The 12,860-nt window shown below is 30.7% G+C and overlaps 2 protein-coding genes and 1 pseudogene across 4 annotated transcripts; all 3 read right to left on the minus strand.

Annotated features, from left to right (window-relative positions):
• Window positions 1–1,428: 1,428 nt before the first annotated feature.
• Window positions 1,429–3,830, minus strand: LOC111291832 (lysM domain receptor-like kinase 4). The gene has a single exon (XM_022883900.2). The coding sequence runs from the start codon at window positions 3,549–3,551 to the stop codon at window positions 1,608–1,610; it is 1,944 nt and encodes a 647-aa protein (XP_022739635.2). The 5' UTR covers window positions 3,552–3,830; the 3' UTR covers window positions 1,429–1,607.
• Window positions 3,831–4,658: 828 nt separating this feature from the next.
• On the minus strand, window positions 4,659–6,853 carry LOC111291833 (cold-regulated 413 plasma membrane protein 1-like). Of its 2 annotated transcripts, none has more exons than XM_022883902.2 (4): window positions 6,392–6,853; window positions 5,242–5,349; window positions 5,081–5,151; window positions 4,659–4,931 (listed from the first exon to the last, which is right to left on the minus strand). In XM_022883902.2, the coding sequence occupies exons 1-4, from the start codon at window positions 6,508–6,510 to the stop codon at window positions 4,750–4,752; spliced, it is 480 nt and encodes a 159-aa protein (XP_022739637.2). In that variant the 5' UTR covers window positions 6,511–6,853; the 3' UTR covers window positions 4,659–4,749. The 2 variants fall into 2 exon arrangements, with proteins under 2 accessions (XP_022739637.2, XP_022739636.2); XM_022883901.2 differs by having other exon boundaries at window positions 4,659–4,976; window positions 6,392–6,832.
• A 3,545-nt stretch (window positions 6,854–10,398) lies between these two features.
• Window positions 10,399–11,372, minus strand: LOC111292012 (putative calcium-binding protein CML41 pseudogene; annotated as a pseudogene). The gene has a single exon (XR_016345692.1). The product of XR_016345692.1 is annotated as a putative calcium-binding protein CML41 pseudogene (transcript).
• Between the last annotated feature and the right edge of the window lie 1,488 nt (window positions 11,373–12,860).

A 12,860-nucleotide genomic window follows, 5' to 3' on the forward strand; every position in this document is an offset into this window, starting at 1 on the left:
AAATAATATTATTATTATATAAAAAAATTACCTCATATAATTAGTAAACTTTTAAATTTCATATTTCATAGTTGTAAATACACAACATATTAGTAAATACATGATAAGTTAATAAAAACAAGTGATAAGTTAGTAGTTAGTAATTGATAATTTAATAATAAATCAATAATAACTTAATAGTAAATTAATGATAACTTAATAGTAAATTAATTTTAATTTAATAGTAATTAATCGATAGACTTAGTAGTAATTTATAAATAAATTAATAATAAATCAATGATAATTTAGTAGTTAATCATTGAAAACTTAAAAGTCAATCAACATAATTTAGTAGTGGCTAATCAATGATAACTTAATAGTAAATCATTAATAATTTAGTATAAACTAGTGATAAATTAATAATGAATCATGATTAATTTAGTAAAAATTTGTGATAATTTTGTGGCAAATAATAAAAACTAAGTAGTAAATAAATGATAACATAGTTATAAATGCATAATAACATAATAGTATATTATTGATAATTTAGATGAAAATTATTAATAACTTAATAGTAAATCATTAATAACTCAGTTATAAATCAGTAATAATTTAATAGTAAATTGATTAATTATTAATAACTTTGTAGTAAATTATTGATAAATTAATAGTAAATTAGTTATAATTTTATAACAAATAATCAATAATTTAATAGTAAATCATCAATAATTTAATAGTAAATCAGTCATAACTTAATAGTAAATCATTCATAAACTAGTAATAAATTAATGTTAATTTAATAGTAAATCATTGATAATTTAACAGTACATCATTTATAACTTAATAGTAAATCGTTGATAATATAATAGTAAATTAATGATAACTTAAATATTAATCATTAATAAATTTTTTTACTTGAAGTTGTCAGCAATTGAACCTTAATTACTAATAGACACAAAATTAAAAATTTTATCTTAAGAGGGTAGGATAAACCTATATAAACCTATTCAATAAAATAATTTAGTGAAAAAATTTAAATTTGAATGAAATAATAATATTATTATATAAAAAATTATATTATACTAAAACTGAACTCACGGTTTCTTACACGTATCCATTATTAAATATATAATGACATAAATTTTATCAATAATTATTATAAAGTATATTATAAGTTATAAAAAATTACTAAAATTACATTACCAGGTTACTGAAATTTTATCAAAAATTACTAAAATTATAACAATAATTATCAAAATTATATGATAAGTTAACAAAATTGTATAGAAGGTTGCCAAAAATTTTTTCAAAATTCAATTTATATCAAAAATTAAAATTTATTTATATTATAATAAAATCAAAATTAAATTATTAATATTTATCATTATTATCTTAATATAAAAAATTATTTATTAAAATAATTTTTTTAAAATAAAAATTCTACATACGTACCAAAAACTAATATATGGAAAATTAATAGAAAAAGAACCACAAGTACAGCCATTGTGAATTAACTCAACTTATTATCTTACAGCCCGCTCGAAATAGAGGGGCTGTATGCTGGGGAGAGAATAAAAGCTAAAAAATCACAAAAACTAACTCAAGTTTCCATTTCAGGCCCGGTGCAATCAATAGCTTCCTGTAGATGTTTGAGACCCCGACATGTTGCTTGATGAATCCCAAGTCGATGAAGCAGTCAGCATTCTTGACAGAGACTTCACAATTTCGTCCATATCGGGGCGAGCTGTTGGATTTTTCTTTAAGCAACTATTTATCAATGTGAGCACAACTATGGCAAGTTCTGAAGGATAATTCTCTAGCATAGAGGGGTCAATCAATTGTTTCAAACGCTCCTGTCCATCTTTCTCGTGAAGCACATTGCTTAAAATGTCTGATAAGTTCATATATTCCTCACCACAGAATGCAGCAGCTTCTTTCCCGGTTATTACTTCCAGCAGGAGAACCCCAAATGCATAAACATCAAGCTTTGTGGATACTAAACCATTTTCCAAATACTCAGGAGCCATGTAACCCTTTGTCCCAACAATGTGCCTTGTCAAGGCAAATTGGCCCTCTCGCCCTTCCGTTGACCTTGATAGAGCAAAGTTTGAAATCTTAGCCCTGAAATCAACATCAAGAAGAACATTACTGCTTTTTAAGTCCTTGTGGACATGAGGAGGATTGGTGAAGCAATGGAGGTAGTTAAGTCCTGTTGCTACATCTAATGCAATCTGAATTCTCTGTTTCCAGCTTAAGTATTTTCCACTGTTGTTGTTGTGAAAGATCCAGTCACTCAATGCTCCATTGGCAGCATACTCATAAACCAGATACCAATGCCCATCATGGAAACAAAGTCCAGAAAGTCGAATAAGATTTGAATGGTTGACCTTGTTCAACAGTTCTATCTCCTTTGACACATCTCCATTTACTTTCTTGATGGCTGCAAAATCACCCTTGATTACACCACGGTAAACCGATCCTTTAATCTGACAGCTGGGGCTGAAGTTATCTGTCGCAAGCTGCAATTCTTCAAATTTGTACACTTTGAGATTGAGAGATTGAGCTATATGTGACATACTATCCAAGAAGTCCTGAGATTCGTCCTCTAACTTTTTCTTCAATGGTTTTTCAGCAGCCTTAGAACTTACTGAGGTCATGATCAAATCAGGTTTCTTCTTGCTTTTACGGAAGAACACACAGAAAATCACTGTGCAAACAACCAATATTAGAGCACCTCCCCCGAGAACACCAACAAGTATATAAATCCATGTTTTGTTGGAGCTTCCACTGGGGGGAGAATTTGGAGATGGAGGTGGAGGTGGAGGTGGAGGTGGAGGTGGCGGTGAAGGCACTGTGATGTTAGACGGTGGGTCCTTGAGGGGAACCAAAAGTGTAGTGAAGAAAACAATGTTGGAATCACTAAGCTGATTGGCTTCAAAAGTCCTCTCAGTATCTGCCCCAAACATCTCACTAATGCCTGAAACTGAATCACCTTCAGCAATTGGGTAGCTCACCAGATAGTTAATTCCCACATCAATTTGATTCTTTGTGGGACAAGCACATCTAAGAGGAACCGTAATTCTTGATCCAATGGTCAAATTTTCAGAGCGAATATCAGGCTGCTGATTCTGTATAGCTTGACAAGTTGAGAGGGCTTGGAAGGTGTTATTGGCAATAAGAAAATAGCCGTCTCCACTCTGAACAGTATACGTTGTGTTTACCTGATAATAGTCACCAGAACATGAGCAGTTGACAGGAACTATAACCAAATGGTTTGTTTCAAATGATGTAGTCACAGAAACCTCATTTATCTCAGCAATTTGAGATGGATCAGAAGACAAGAGATTGGAAATTGATGTAACGGTATTGTATGAGGGTTGGGATCTGAAAACCAGATAAGCTTGGCAACTCCTGTTTAAGCCATTACAGGTGTATCCAAGAACAGAATCTGAAGTATCTGGATTTGTACAATCTGTTGTTTTTGGTCCAACATATGGTTGCTGAGCTTGTATCAAGAAACTACAACAAAATAAGGAGAGGGTAAACACAGAAATATGGAAGAAAGAACCCATTGCTAATGTAGGTTGTGCCAAAATGTTTCTTGATAGGTGATTATATTGGTTCTGGCAAAATATATGGAACTGAAGAATAGTCTAAGAAGCCTGCGTGTTGAATATGTAAAGAGGGTGGAAGAGGGAGAATTGGTTGGTTCACTGAAAGATCCAGGAAATAGCAAGTATTTTCTTTAGTCTTTGGGTTGTTTACCAATTCAAAGCTTGAAAGCAAAGCAGTCTTCAGATGCGTAACATCTGACAATAAAAGTAAAATACGGAACCACAAAGTTGACTTTTGTATTGATACATAAAGTTGAAATTTAGACGTTAAATGCTGAACGGTACTACCAGACCCAGTAATGCCATTTGAATACAAAAATGACAGCCTCTTTCAACACTTCATCCAAGGGCATACCCAATCCCTCACTTTCTTCCCCCCTTCCTTCTGTTGCAAACAAACTAAAGAAGAGAACTTTATCGTGGTGGCTGCTCCTTGGTCAAATGAGAGACTGTCAAAGGCGCCAGAAAGTTCAACTTTCCAAACCATGAGGCAGCGGATCCCAATTTGCCCTTTCTCTTTTTTCGGATTTATTAAAAGGCATATGGAGCAAGGACTTCACCATTATCAGGGCTCCAAAACAGACATGTTCAATAATAATCAGAAGGTGCTTTCACTGACCCTTCAATTATTGTAAATAATTGAGCTTGACTGAGCCAACCACCCAAGTTTCTCCTGGCTTTGGATCTCTGGTGTGCCATAAATACATCTAATGAAGGAAAACTCTAGCAAGAAAACTTTTGAATTTGTTGACGATGCCCAAATGAAAATTTTGCAAATACTAGTGTATAACATCTTAGGTTGGTAAAGAGTAAAACTAGCTGCTATGCTTCAAGAATCCCATCTTTTCTTCTGTTAAGAAACGTTTTTCTTTTTCTAGCAAGGCTACGTATGGAAAAAGCATATATATAACAGAGTAGAAGCAATATTGTCCATAATTGCCAACAGTATCGTGACCTGTTGGTAGAATATTGAACTCTTAATTTCAGTGATCAAAGTTCAAATCACAGGTTAAGTATCAAAAAAAAATATTGTCCAGAATTAAGTAGCTGATACTCCCAGGCCAATTGGTTGAAATAATTCTTTCTCATTTTGGAGCTATAACCAAGTTCAAGATTAAGTAAAAAAATGTTCTCCCAATGATACTTTTCAATTCTTTTAAGTAGCAAGATACCAGATTGTAAAGAAAAATAAGCAAGCTACACCAAACCAGTAACCAAAGCAATGACATTTACATTGACAATTCTCCAATCCTCCAATTCCACGAATTTCTGTTAGGATAACTAAAATTGCAATTATGAGACACAAGATGCCAGGTACAATGTCGTCTCGCAATCTATCTGCCAGCCAATCAGGGATAATTACAAATAGGATAAAACGAGAAACTGTTACATACAACCAACAGAAAATCATTATCAGTACGGAGATGTGAAACAGGCATATTATTACGCCACAGGTAATAACAACTAATTGGTTAAACTCTTCTAACCTGGAAAGGTTTGGGGAAAAAAAAGGTTTGAAGCAACAGCAAGAAATGCAACCCAGTAACCAAATTGCCCTCTGCATCATTCGTTTAGAAATTTTAAAAAATTATAACACTACAAAGCAGAAGCTAATCAACTGAGATAAACATTGAACATGCACAAGCACCTTAAGATTTTGAAGATTACGGTTGGGAAACTAGCAAAAAGATATAATACTAGGAGGTTTGTCTGCATATGTGATCTCCGTCCTGTTCGGTTCATGAGTAATAAAAATCTGTATGGAAAACAAATGATATACAAATGTTTGAATAAGGAAACATCTTAAACAGCAGTACGAGTGTTTGTTCACACACAAGCCTAGAAATGGCTCACTGATGGAACTTAAGCCTTCTTATGGAAAACGGAAACCATGAAAAAAGAATGTTTTGAATGAAGAATGTTATTCAGGTATTTAGGCATACTACTTTCTTATCCAAGCATGCAAACACATGAATAAGCATAATCGAATGATAAGGCAACAATAGGCACAAGAAAGACAAAATCTAACCACTATTTCTCGTATTATTTAGGAGATTGTTTAGTCCTTTTTCAGTAACTCTCCAGGTTTAGTTTGTTAGAGCATTTTTCAAGTTTCTGGAGTCAAACTGACTTAAATGGATTCATATCCGGAAGAGTTTGATTCTTGTGTTGGTCAATTATTCCCAGTTACGAGTCCTCCTATAGATAGAATTAGATTATGAGTCCTCCTAGGTTGTTTTACATATTTGGAGTCAGTCTTATAGGCAGCAGGAGACACTTGGACCAATTTAGAACAGAGAATATAAAAGTTTTCCAACAAAATTTGTTAACAAAATAAGGTTGAATGCCAGTGTCAGTTTTCTCTTTCTGGTGAATTATGTCTCTTTTATCTCCTACTATCTCTTTTCTGCTCATTTGTTCTACACCGCATCAGATTCTGATACCAAACGTCTAAACCACCCTTTCCCACTAAGTCAGCACCCCTAAAGCCTTCAAAACCTAACCTTTTATCGAGAAGTTTTAAATTTAAACACAGAAAAAAGGGATCGCCAGCATTTCTGGGTAAGGAGAATATCACCCAAATTTACATTACTTTGATCCATTTAAAGTTACCATTGGCTATTGGCTACAGCCAAAAACAAAGAAAACTCATTAATTCACCTACATAACCATTCATCTCTAACATGAAAAAGCAACCCAAAAGGAGTTTTCATCTAAAATCTAAAAAAAGAAGACAATCAATGCAATAACATGTAAAGAAAACATAATTAAGAAAGCAAAGAACTGGGTTGACTCACAAGGCAAAAATGGTGCCACCCCATTGAAAAGCAGATCGAGCCTGAGTGGATCCAACATCCGAATTTGCAAAACTAGAGTCCACTTCCATCTGCATCTCTGCCAATCCTAAAGTTTCCATTTTTTCCTTTAATGTTAATCAAAACTTTCAAAGAATCCTTCCACTAAAGCTCCTGTCTTGTTTTTCCACTGAGTTTGGAAATATCAAATACGTTGTTGGCTTTGTCGCTTGTCGGCTTTTGCTTTTGGCATCATGGTTCAAGGGTCCGAATATCCAAAACCCAACTTGTCTACTCACGGGGTTCTTACAGCATTTGCTACGTGGCAGATATGCAGCCCTTGGATATTTGATCGCTGGCAGATGTTGTTCCTTGTACAGTGGAATTCCCATACTATCTGGATTGTAAATTCCATTTTTGTAGAAAAAAAATTAAAAAACGAAAGAAAGAAGGAAAATTCATTTTAAAGCTTTGTAAAGAAGGAAGCTGCAAACAATGGGTAGCCCACAGCATCAAACATAGGGAAAGGGACAAAGGAAATTACTTACAGACAGATTTAGCTCTAACGGCCCACTATCTTGCCTTTCGGTGGTGTTTTTTTTTTTTTTTTTTTTTTTTTTTAACTTATCGGTCTCCGAGTCCAATTTTTATCAACCAAAACTACAATCGGTTTTTGTTTTTTTTTTTTTTAAGTTAAAATCTATAGATTCAAAAACAAGGCTGACACAAAAATCCAAGCTCAGTTGCGGGTGAGAAAAAATTTAAAATATTGACTTAAAATTATAATATTTGATTTGATTTAAATCAATTATTTTTAGTTTGATTTTTATTATATTTGGATTGAATTTTTAATTACAAAAATAAAAAATTAGAAAAAATTAAACTAAATCAAATTATATATTTTTATTAATTTTTATATTTTTATAAAATAAAAATAATTATTTTATACTTAAACTTATTTAAATATATTAAAAATTATATTACAATACTATATAAAAATAAAATTTAAAATTAATAAACTGAATCAAAATTCAAATTAAATTATAAAAAATTTGATTTAAATTTAAATTAAATTTTAAAATTTTATATATTATCTAAAAAAATTAGATTAAATCTGATTTCATTCTAACTATTATTACCTTATGCTCTATGGGATCATATTAACGTCAACTATAATTTTTTGTTTTAAAGTTGGAGAATAGGACAGGTCGGAATGGGTCATATTCTTAAGGCAAAGAAAAAAAAAGGTCTGAACGGGTCACCAATCTCATCGCAATAATAAAATCTTTAACTCCAACTTTTTCATTTTGATGATAGGTACATAATTTCGTATTTATGCATTAATTAAAATTACAAGTGACAAATCATTGTCTTCTACCATTGACACGAAAAGTTCATTTAAAATGCCAACAATTCGATAAAATTCAAAAGTGATTTTGATTGTTAAAATTAAATTTTGATTATTAAAATTAAAATTATATATTTAACTAATAGATCATATAATTATTGATAAAATTAATTTCTATGATCTTAGCTTTCATCGTACTAATTTACATCATTTAGAATCTCTTATATGAATTTGTGTTTTCGTCAATTACATGGTCTTTTAAAAGCTAGTTGACAAAGAGTATTAAAAGTCAAGGTTTCCTAACCTTTCAAGAAAAAAAATGAATAATTTTTTTTATTAAAAAATTTTATATTTATTGTATTGTCAGCGTATAAATTTTATATGCCTTTAATAAATTAAATAATAATTATTTATTAATGAATAAATATCATTCCTTAAAATAAATATATAAAAAATAATTTTGAAAAAAAAACTTACTCAGATGTTATAAATAGTGATTCAAATCTTATAAAAAATTTATTTAAAATTAATCAAATATTATTTAATAGATAAAAAGACTTGCACAAAAAAATTTAAGAGAAAATTTCTTTATAGACAAGTTTGTATACTTACAAATATGTGGAGTCTCAAAAAGGTTAAATATAAGAAAAATGTAAGAAAATTATAAAATTTTATTGGATAGGCATCTCACAGGACTATAAGATATTAACGTCTTTATAAGTGTTTATGTTTGAGTAGAGTAGAGAAAAATAAGATGATTCACGTAAGTATGGTGTATATGTGCATATGAGTATGTATTTGTTTTAATTGAGAATACTTTACAAGAGTAGAGAATATTGAAAAAGTCTATGGATATTAATTGATTATGAGTGTTTAATTTGTTGATGTATTTGAAATTTTTTATAATTAGTGAATTTTTTTTTCATTCGTGAATATAAGTCAATTGAGCTAAATAACTATGTTAAATTGTTGTATTTTATATGGATAATTTGATAATTGATTTTGCTTTTACTGATGTAAATGAAACTAACAAATAAAATAACATCATTTGATTCATTTTATTAATAAGATGTTATCATTCAATTCACTAACAATATATAAAATTTATATATTGATGGTACATTAAACATAAAGCCTTAAAAAACATGATTCCACCATCAAGCCACCAAGATATGTACATGCCAACCCATGGGCATTTAAAAATTGCAGTTGGAAACTCATAGGAGAAATGCAATCACTTTCCTTTTCTCATTTTTTTTTTCCCAATTCTTTCACTTTCCTCTCCGTGCTACACTTTACACACGACTTTCACAATGATAAAGAAGAAAATGTACACATTTCCTTCCTATTTTTTCATATAATGAAACTCTATGGTGTCTCTTGTGTTAAACGCAACAACAAACAAATACCAAAATGACTATTATCAGACGATTCAACGTGGTTTATTTGGATAAAATATTGGAAATAATGTTTGCAGTTACAGATTCAACATTGCTGATCAGATCACATCAGTTTGGAACTAATCATGATATTTGATTGAACTAATTAGTTCAAAATGTGCTATGGTAATTGCCTAAATTTCTGGGTTTAATTTGAAGCCATTTTAATCTCACGGGTTGTCCATGAGTCTGGCTCAACTAGTCAATCATTTTTCCTTAGAAAAAGAGACAAAGATCAATGTGCATTAATGCTTGGTTTGATCAACAAGCTTGTCTAGTTTTCTTTCTTAACGTTAAAGATATTACTAGTAGGCCTTTGCCTTGCTTTTATTTCTTTCTGCTATAGGAGTATTTGACAAATCTTTGCTTCAGCATTAAGGGTTTTTGCAAATGGCATGATGGGGTTCTCTAGACCATTCAAAAACGAGAATTTAAGCTCTTAATTTCTCATCTAAGTGCAACTTAATTAGCAACCTCACATTGTCTAAGAACAAAGAGAAGAATAATTATCAAAAATATTCTACAAAAGCCAGATTATTCTTTATTAATTTCCAAATCTCTCCAAAATATAATGAAAGGTTGCGGGCCAATATTAATTATTACAATTGCTGTATGATTAGGCCTAAACGTTTGCTTTTGCTCTAGAAGGAAAAAGATGCAAAGGTTCTTGTGCATTGATCGTTTATGCAAATATTGCCCCTCGGAAACTAATGATCAGTGGTACATATACAGAGAGATATACAAGTTTTTCTTTTTTTTTTTTTTTTAATAAAATGATATTGCAACTAAATAGCATACCAAATTTCAATGAGTAATTTTTGGGGTTTTTAAACTTCATCCAATACATTCTTTTCTCGGATCGATTTAAGTTATCTATATAAAATGTAACGAATTCAAGAAAAATTATTTTCTTGTATTCTTTCAATGATTTCGAACTCAAGGTTTCCAAAAAAGGAGTGAATATTAATATTATACTTATTATTTGTAGCATTTTATATATGTTGTTTCTTTGCAGTAGCGGATCTGAAAAGATAGTGTGTTTATAGGCACCCCTAAATATTGGAAAATAGAAAATTTTAAAAAAATTTTGGACATCCTAAATTTTTTTCTTGAACACCTTTTTCGAATTGGTAAATTCATGATAATTTTTTATATATTATAAGTGAAAACTTTCAAAAAAAAAAAATTCATGGATCTGCTTATTTAAATAAATAAAAATGTACTTATCTAAAAAAAATGATATTAGACATGATTTATTAAGATGACATCGTGTGATTACTACATCAGTTCGTAGCAAAAAAAAAAAAAAAACAAATGGTACAACTCTTAGTATAGCTAGCAGTCTCATTAATATTGTTTAATTATACAAATTAAATAAAGACATGACCACTATCGAATTAAGCCATCATTCGGTGAAACTCATGAAAATCAAGGACCCCATTACCATCGGTATCATATGCCTGAATCATGGCAACACACTCATCATAAGATTTTGCATCCCCAAGGCGATTCAACATCTTTTGCAATCCTTTGGGAGTTATGCACCCTGAACCTTTCTCTAATTCAAACATCTCAAACGCTTTCTTCAGATCATCATCATTGCATGCTTCTCTTTTCATTAGCTTCAAGAAATCTTGATAGTCCAACATGCTATCGCCGTCCGAGTCTAGATCATTGATCACCCCTTGAGCATCTTCATGAGACATGTACTCTCCAATGGATCCAAAGTAAGCCCTAAGTTCAAGGGCAGAGATTTTTCCATCACCATCTCCATCAAAATAGCGAAAAACTTCTCTCATCTCGTCTTCGGCCCTTTTCGTTCTTTTATTAGGTGTTTGAGGAGACTCTGGTGATGATGCAGGATAGCTCAAGGACGTTGAGCTACACTTGGATCGACGTCGGTGAAGGTTTAAACGAAGGACGCTCTTGTTAGAGAACCATTTAGAAGACTTGAAAATTTTAGCAGTTTCCATAATAAATATAAGTTTGTTTCAAAGGGAAGTCAGCAAGATTGAACAGCTTAAATAAAGAAGGCAAAAGCCGGCCATGAAAGCCTTTTTGTCTGATCATACAATGCTTTCTCGCAGAGAAGGATAGAAAATGAAATTTTGATATAAACGTATAATGTTGGTGGAAGGAAAGTGCATGGCAGCTTCCTAAAGGGGCCCATTTACAAAAGAAAAAATATAATAATAATAATAATAATAATAATAATAGTAACCTATCTGTCAGTTATCAGTTTGTTAGAATGAAGATTTATATTTAATGTTCTCAGTAATATTTTATAAAAAATTAATATTGAATATATTTTTTAAATTTAAAATTAATTTTTTTTAAATACTATTATCTAATTCACTCAAAACAAATATAAACTTATAAAGGTTTTATTTTTTTATATATATATTTACGTTTGCTATTATTAACTCCTTTCAATATTAGATCATAGTCTTTTTCCATCCATTTAATTATTTTCTTCGTGATCAATACTTGAATATGAAAAGTGTCACGACCGAACAAAATTCTAGTTGTCAATTAGCACTTAAACATTCGACTTAATATAAGAAAAAGACTCAAATCCCTTTCCATCAAATAAAAAAAAATTGACCAAAGACACCTTTGCCTAACAAACTTAGGCAAGTTAGTGCTTTCTAGTCTAGAATAGACCCGACCATGTCGTTATTTGGCTCCTGGAAGAGGAAATTAGTAGGCCATTGCATGCCTAACGCGTAATTTACTCTTACAAACTTTAGAACCGAAATTTAAAATTGAAGTTACGTTTTAATATTTGATTTAATAATATTGTACATATGCATGTATATATCTAATTTACTTTTTCTTTCAAAAATCAAATTTGAATATTTCTCTAACTTTCCTTTTTGTCGATTACTCTCGTGAACACTCCTCTTTACATGTTTGGGTAATTTTGAACAACTAAATTATTTATTGTTAAATCAAGCTATTTAGATAAAGATTAAACCCAATTTACATAGAATAATAGTACGTAGTATTAAGGATAAGACGTTAATGCTAACCATCTCTTTTGGATAACCTTTTCTACTTTATTTTCCTACCTTTCAATTCTTCCCTTTTGTTGATTGGTATATAAGGGGAAGTGGACTGACGGATAAACATCTACTTTTATTCCAGTGGGCATCGAACACAGATTGAAACTTGGATCATCCATTCTGCGGCATTAGTATCACCCAAAAGGTGACTAATGTGCCAGCCAGTTGGCATCCTTAAAGTTCTAATGAGGTACTTGTCACGGATGGATATTTAATTTTTAAGTTCGTACCATTTTAAAATTTAAGTATAGATTCGATGTCTCAAATTAATTTAATTGTCATAATTTATATCATTATAATATATTATTTACTTCGGTTTTTTTTTTATCTCACGATTTTATTTTATAAAAAACGTCTCAAAAAAAAAATTAGTATGAACTTTTATATCTCATGATCAATTCTAATATATAGTCGATGTGAATTTATGACTCATCTCTAAAATCATGATATCTTCCATCACTCCAATGAAGACTCACCATCTTCGGTGACACATAGCTAGTACTTTCAAAATTGATTCTAATACCACTTGTTACGAATTGAAATTCAAGTTTGAAGCTCGTGCGACTCCAAGACCTAGACATGGATTATTAATTATTTGTTTGATTAAAAGCAATTTATTA

Source organism: Durio zibethinus, chromosome 10, assembly GCF_047325235.1.
Source record: "Durio zibethinus cultivar Kanyao isolate XHJ-2024 chromosome 10, ASM4732523v1, whole genome shotgun sequence".
In the NCBI taxonomy this organism is placed as follows: Eukaryota; Viridiplantae; Streptophyta; class Magnoliopsida; order Malvales; family Malvaceae; genus Durio; species Durio zibethinus.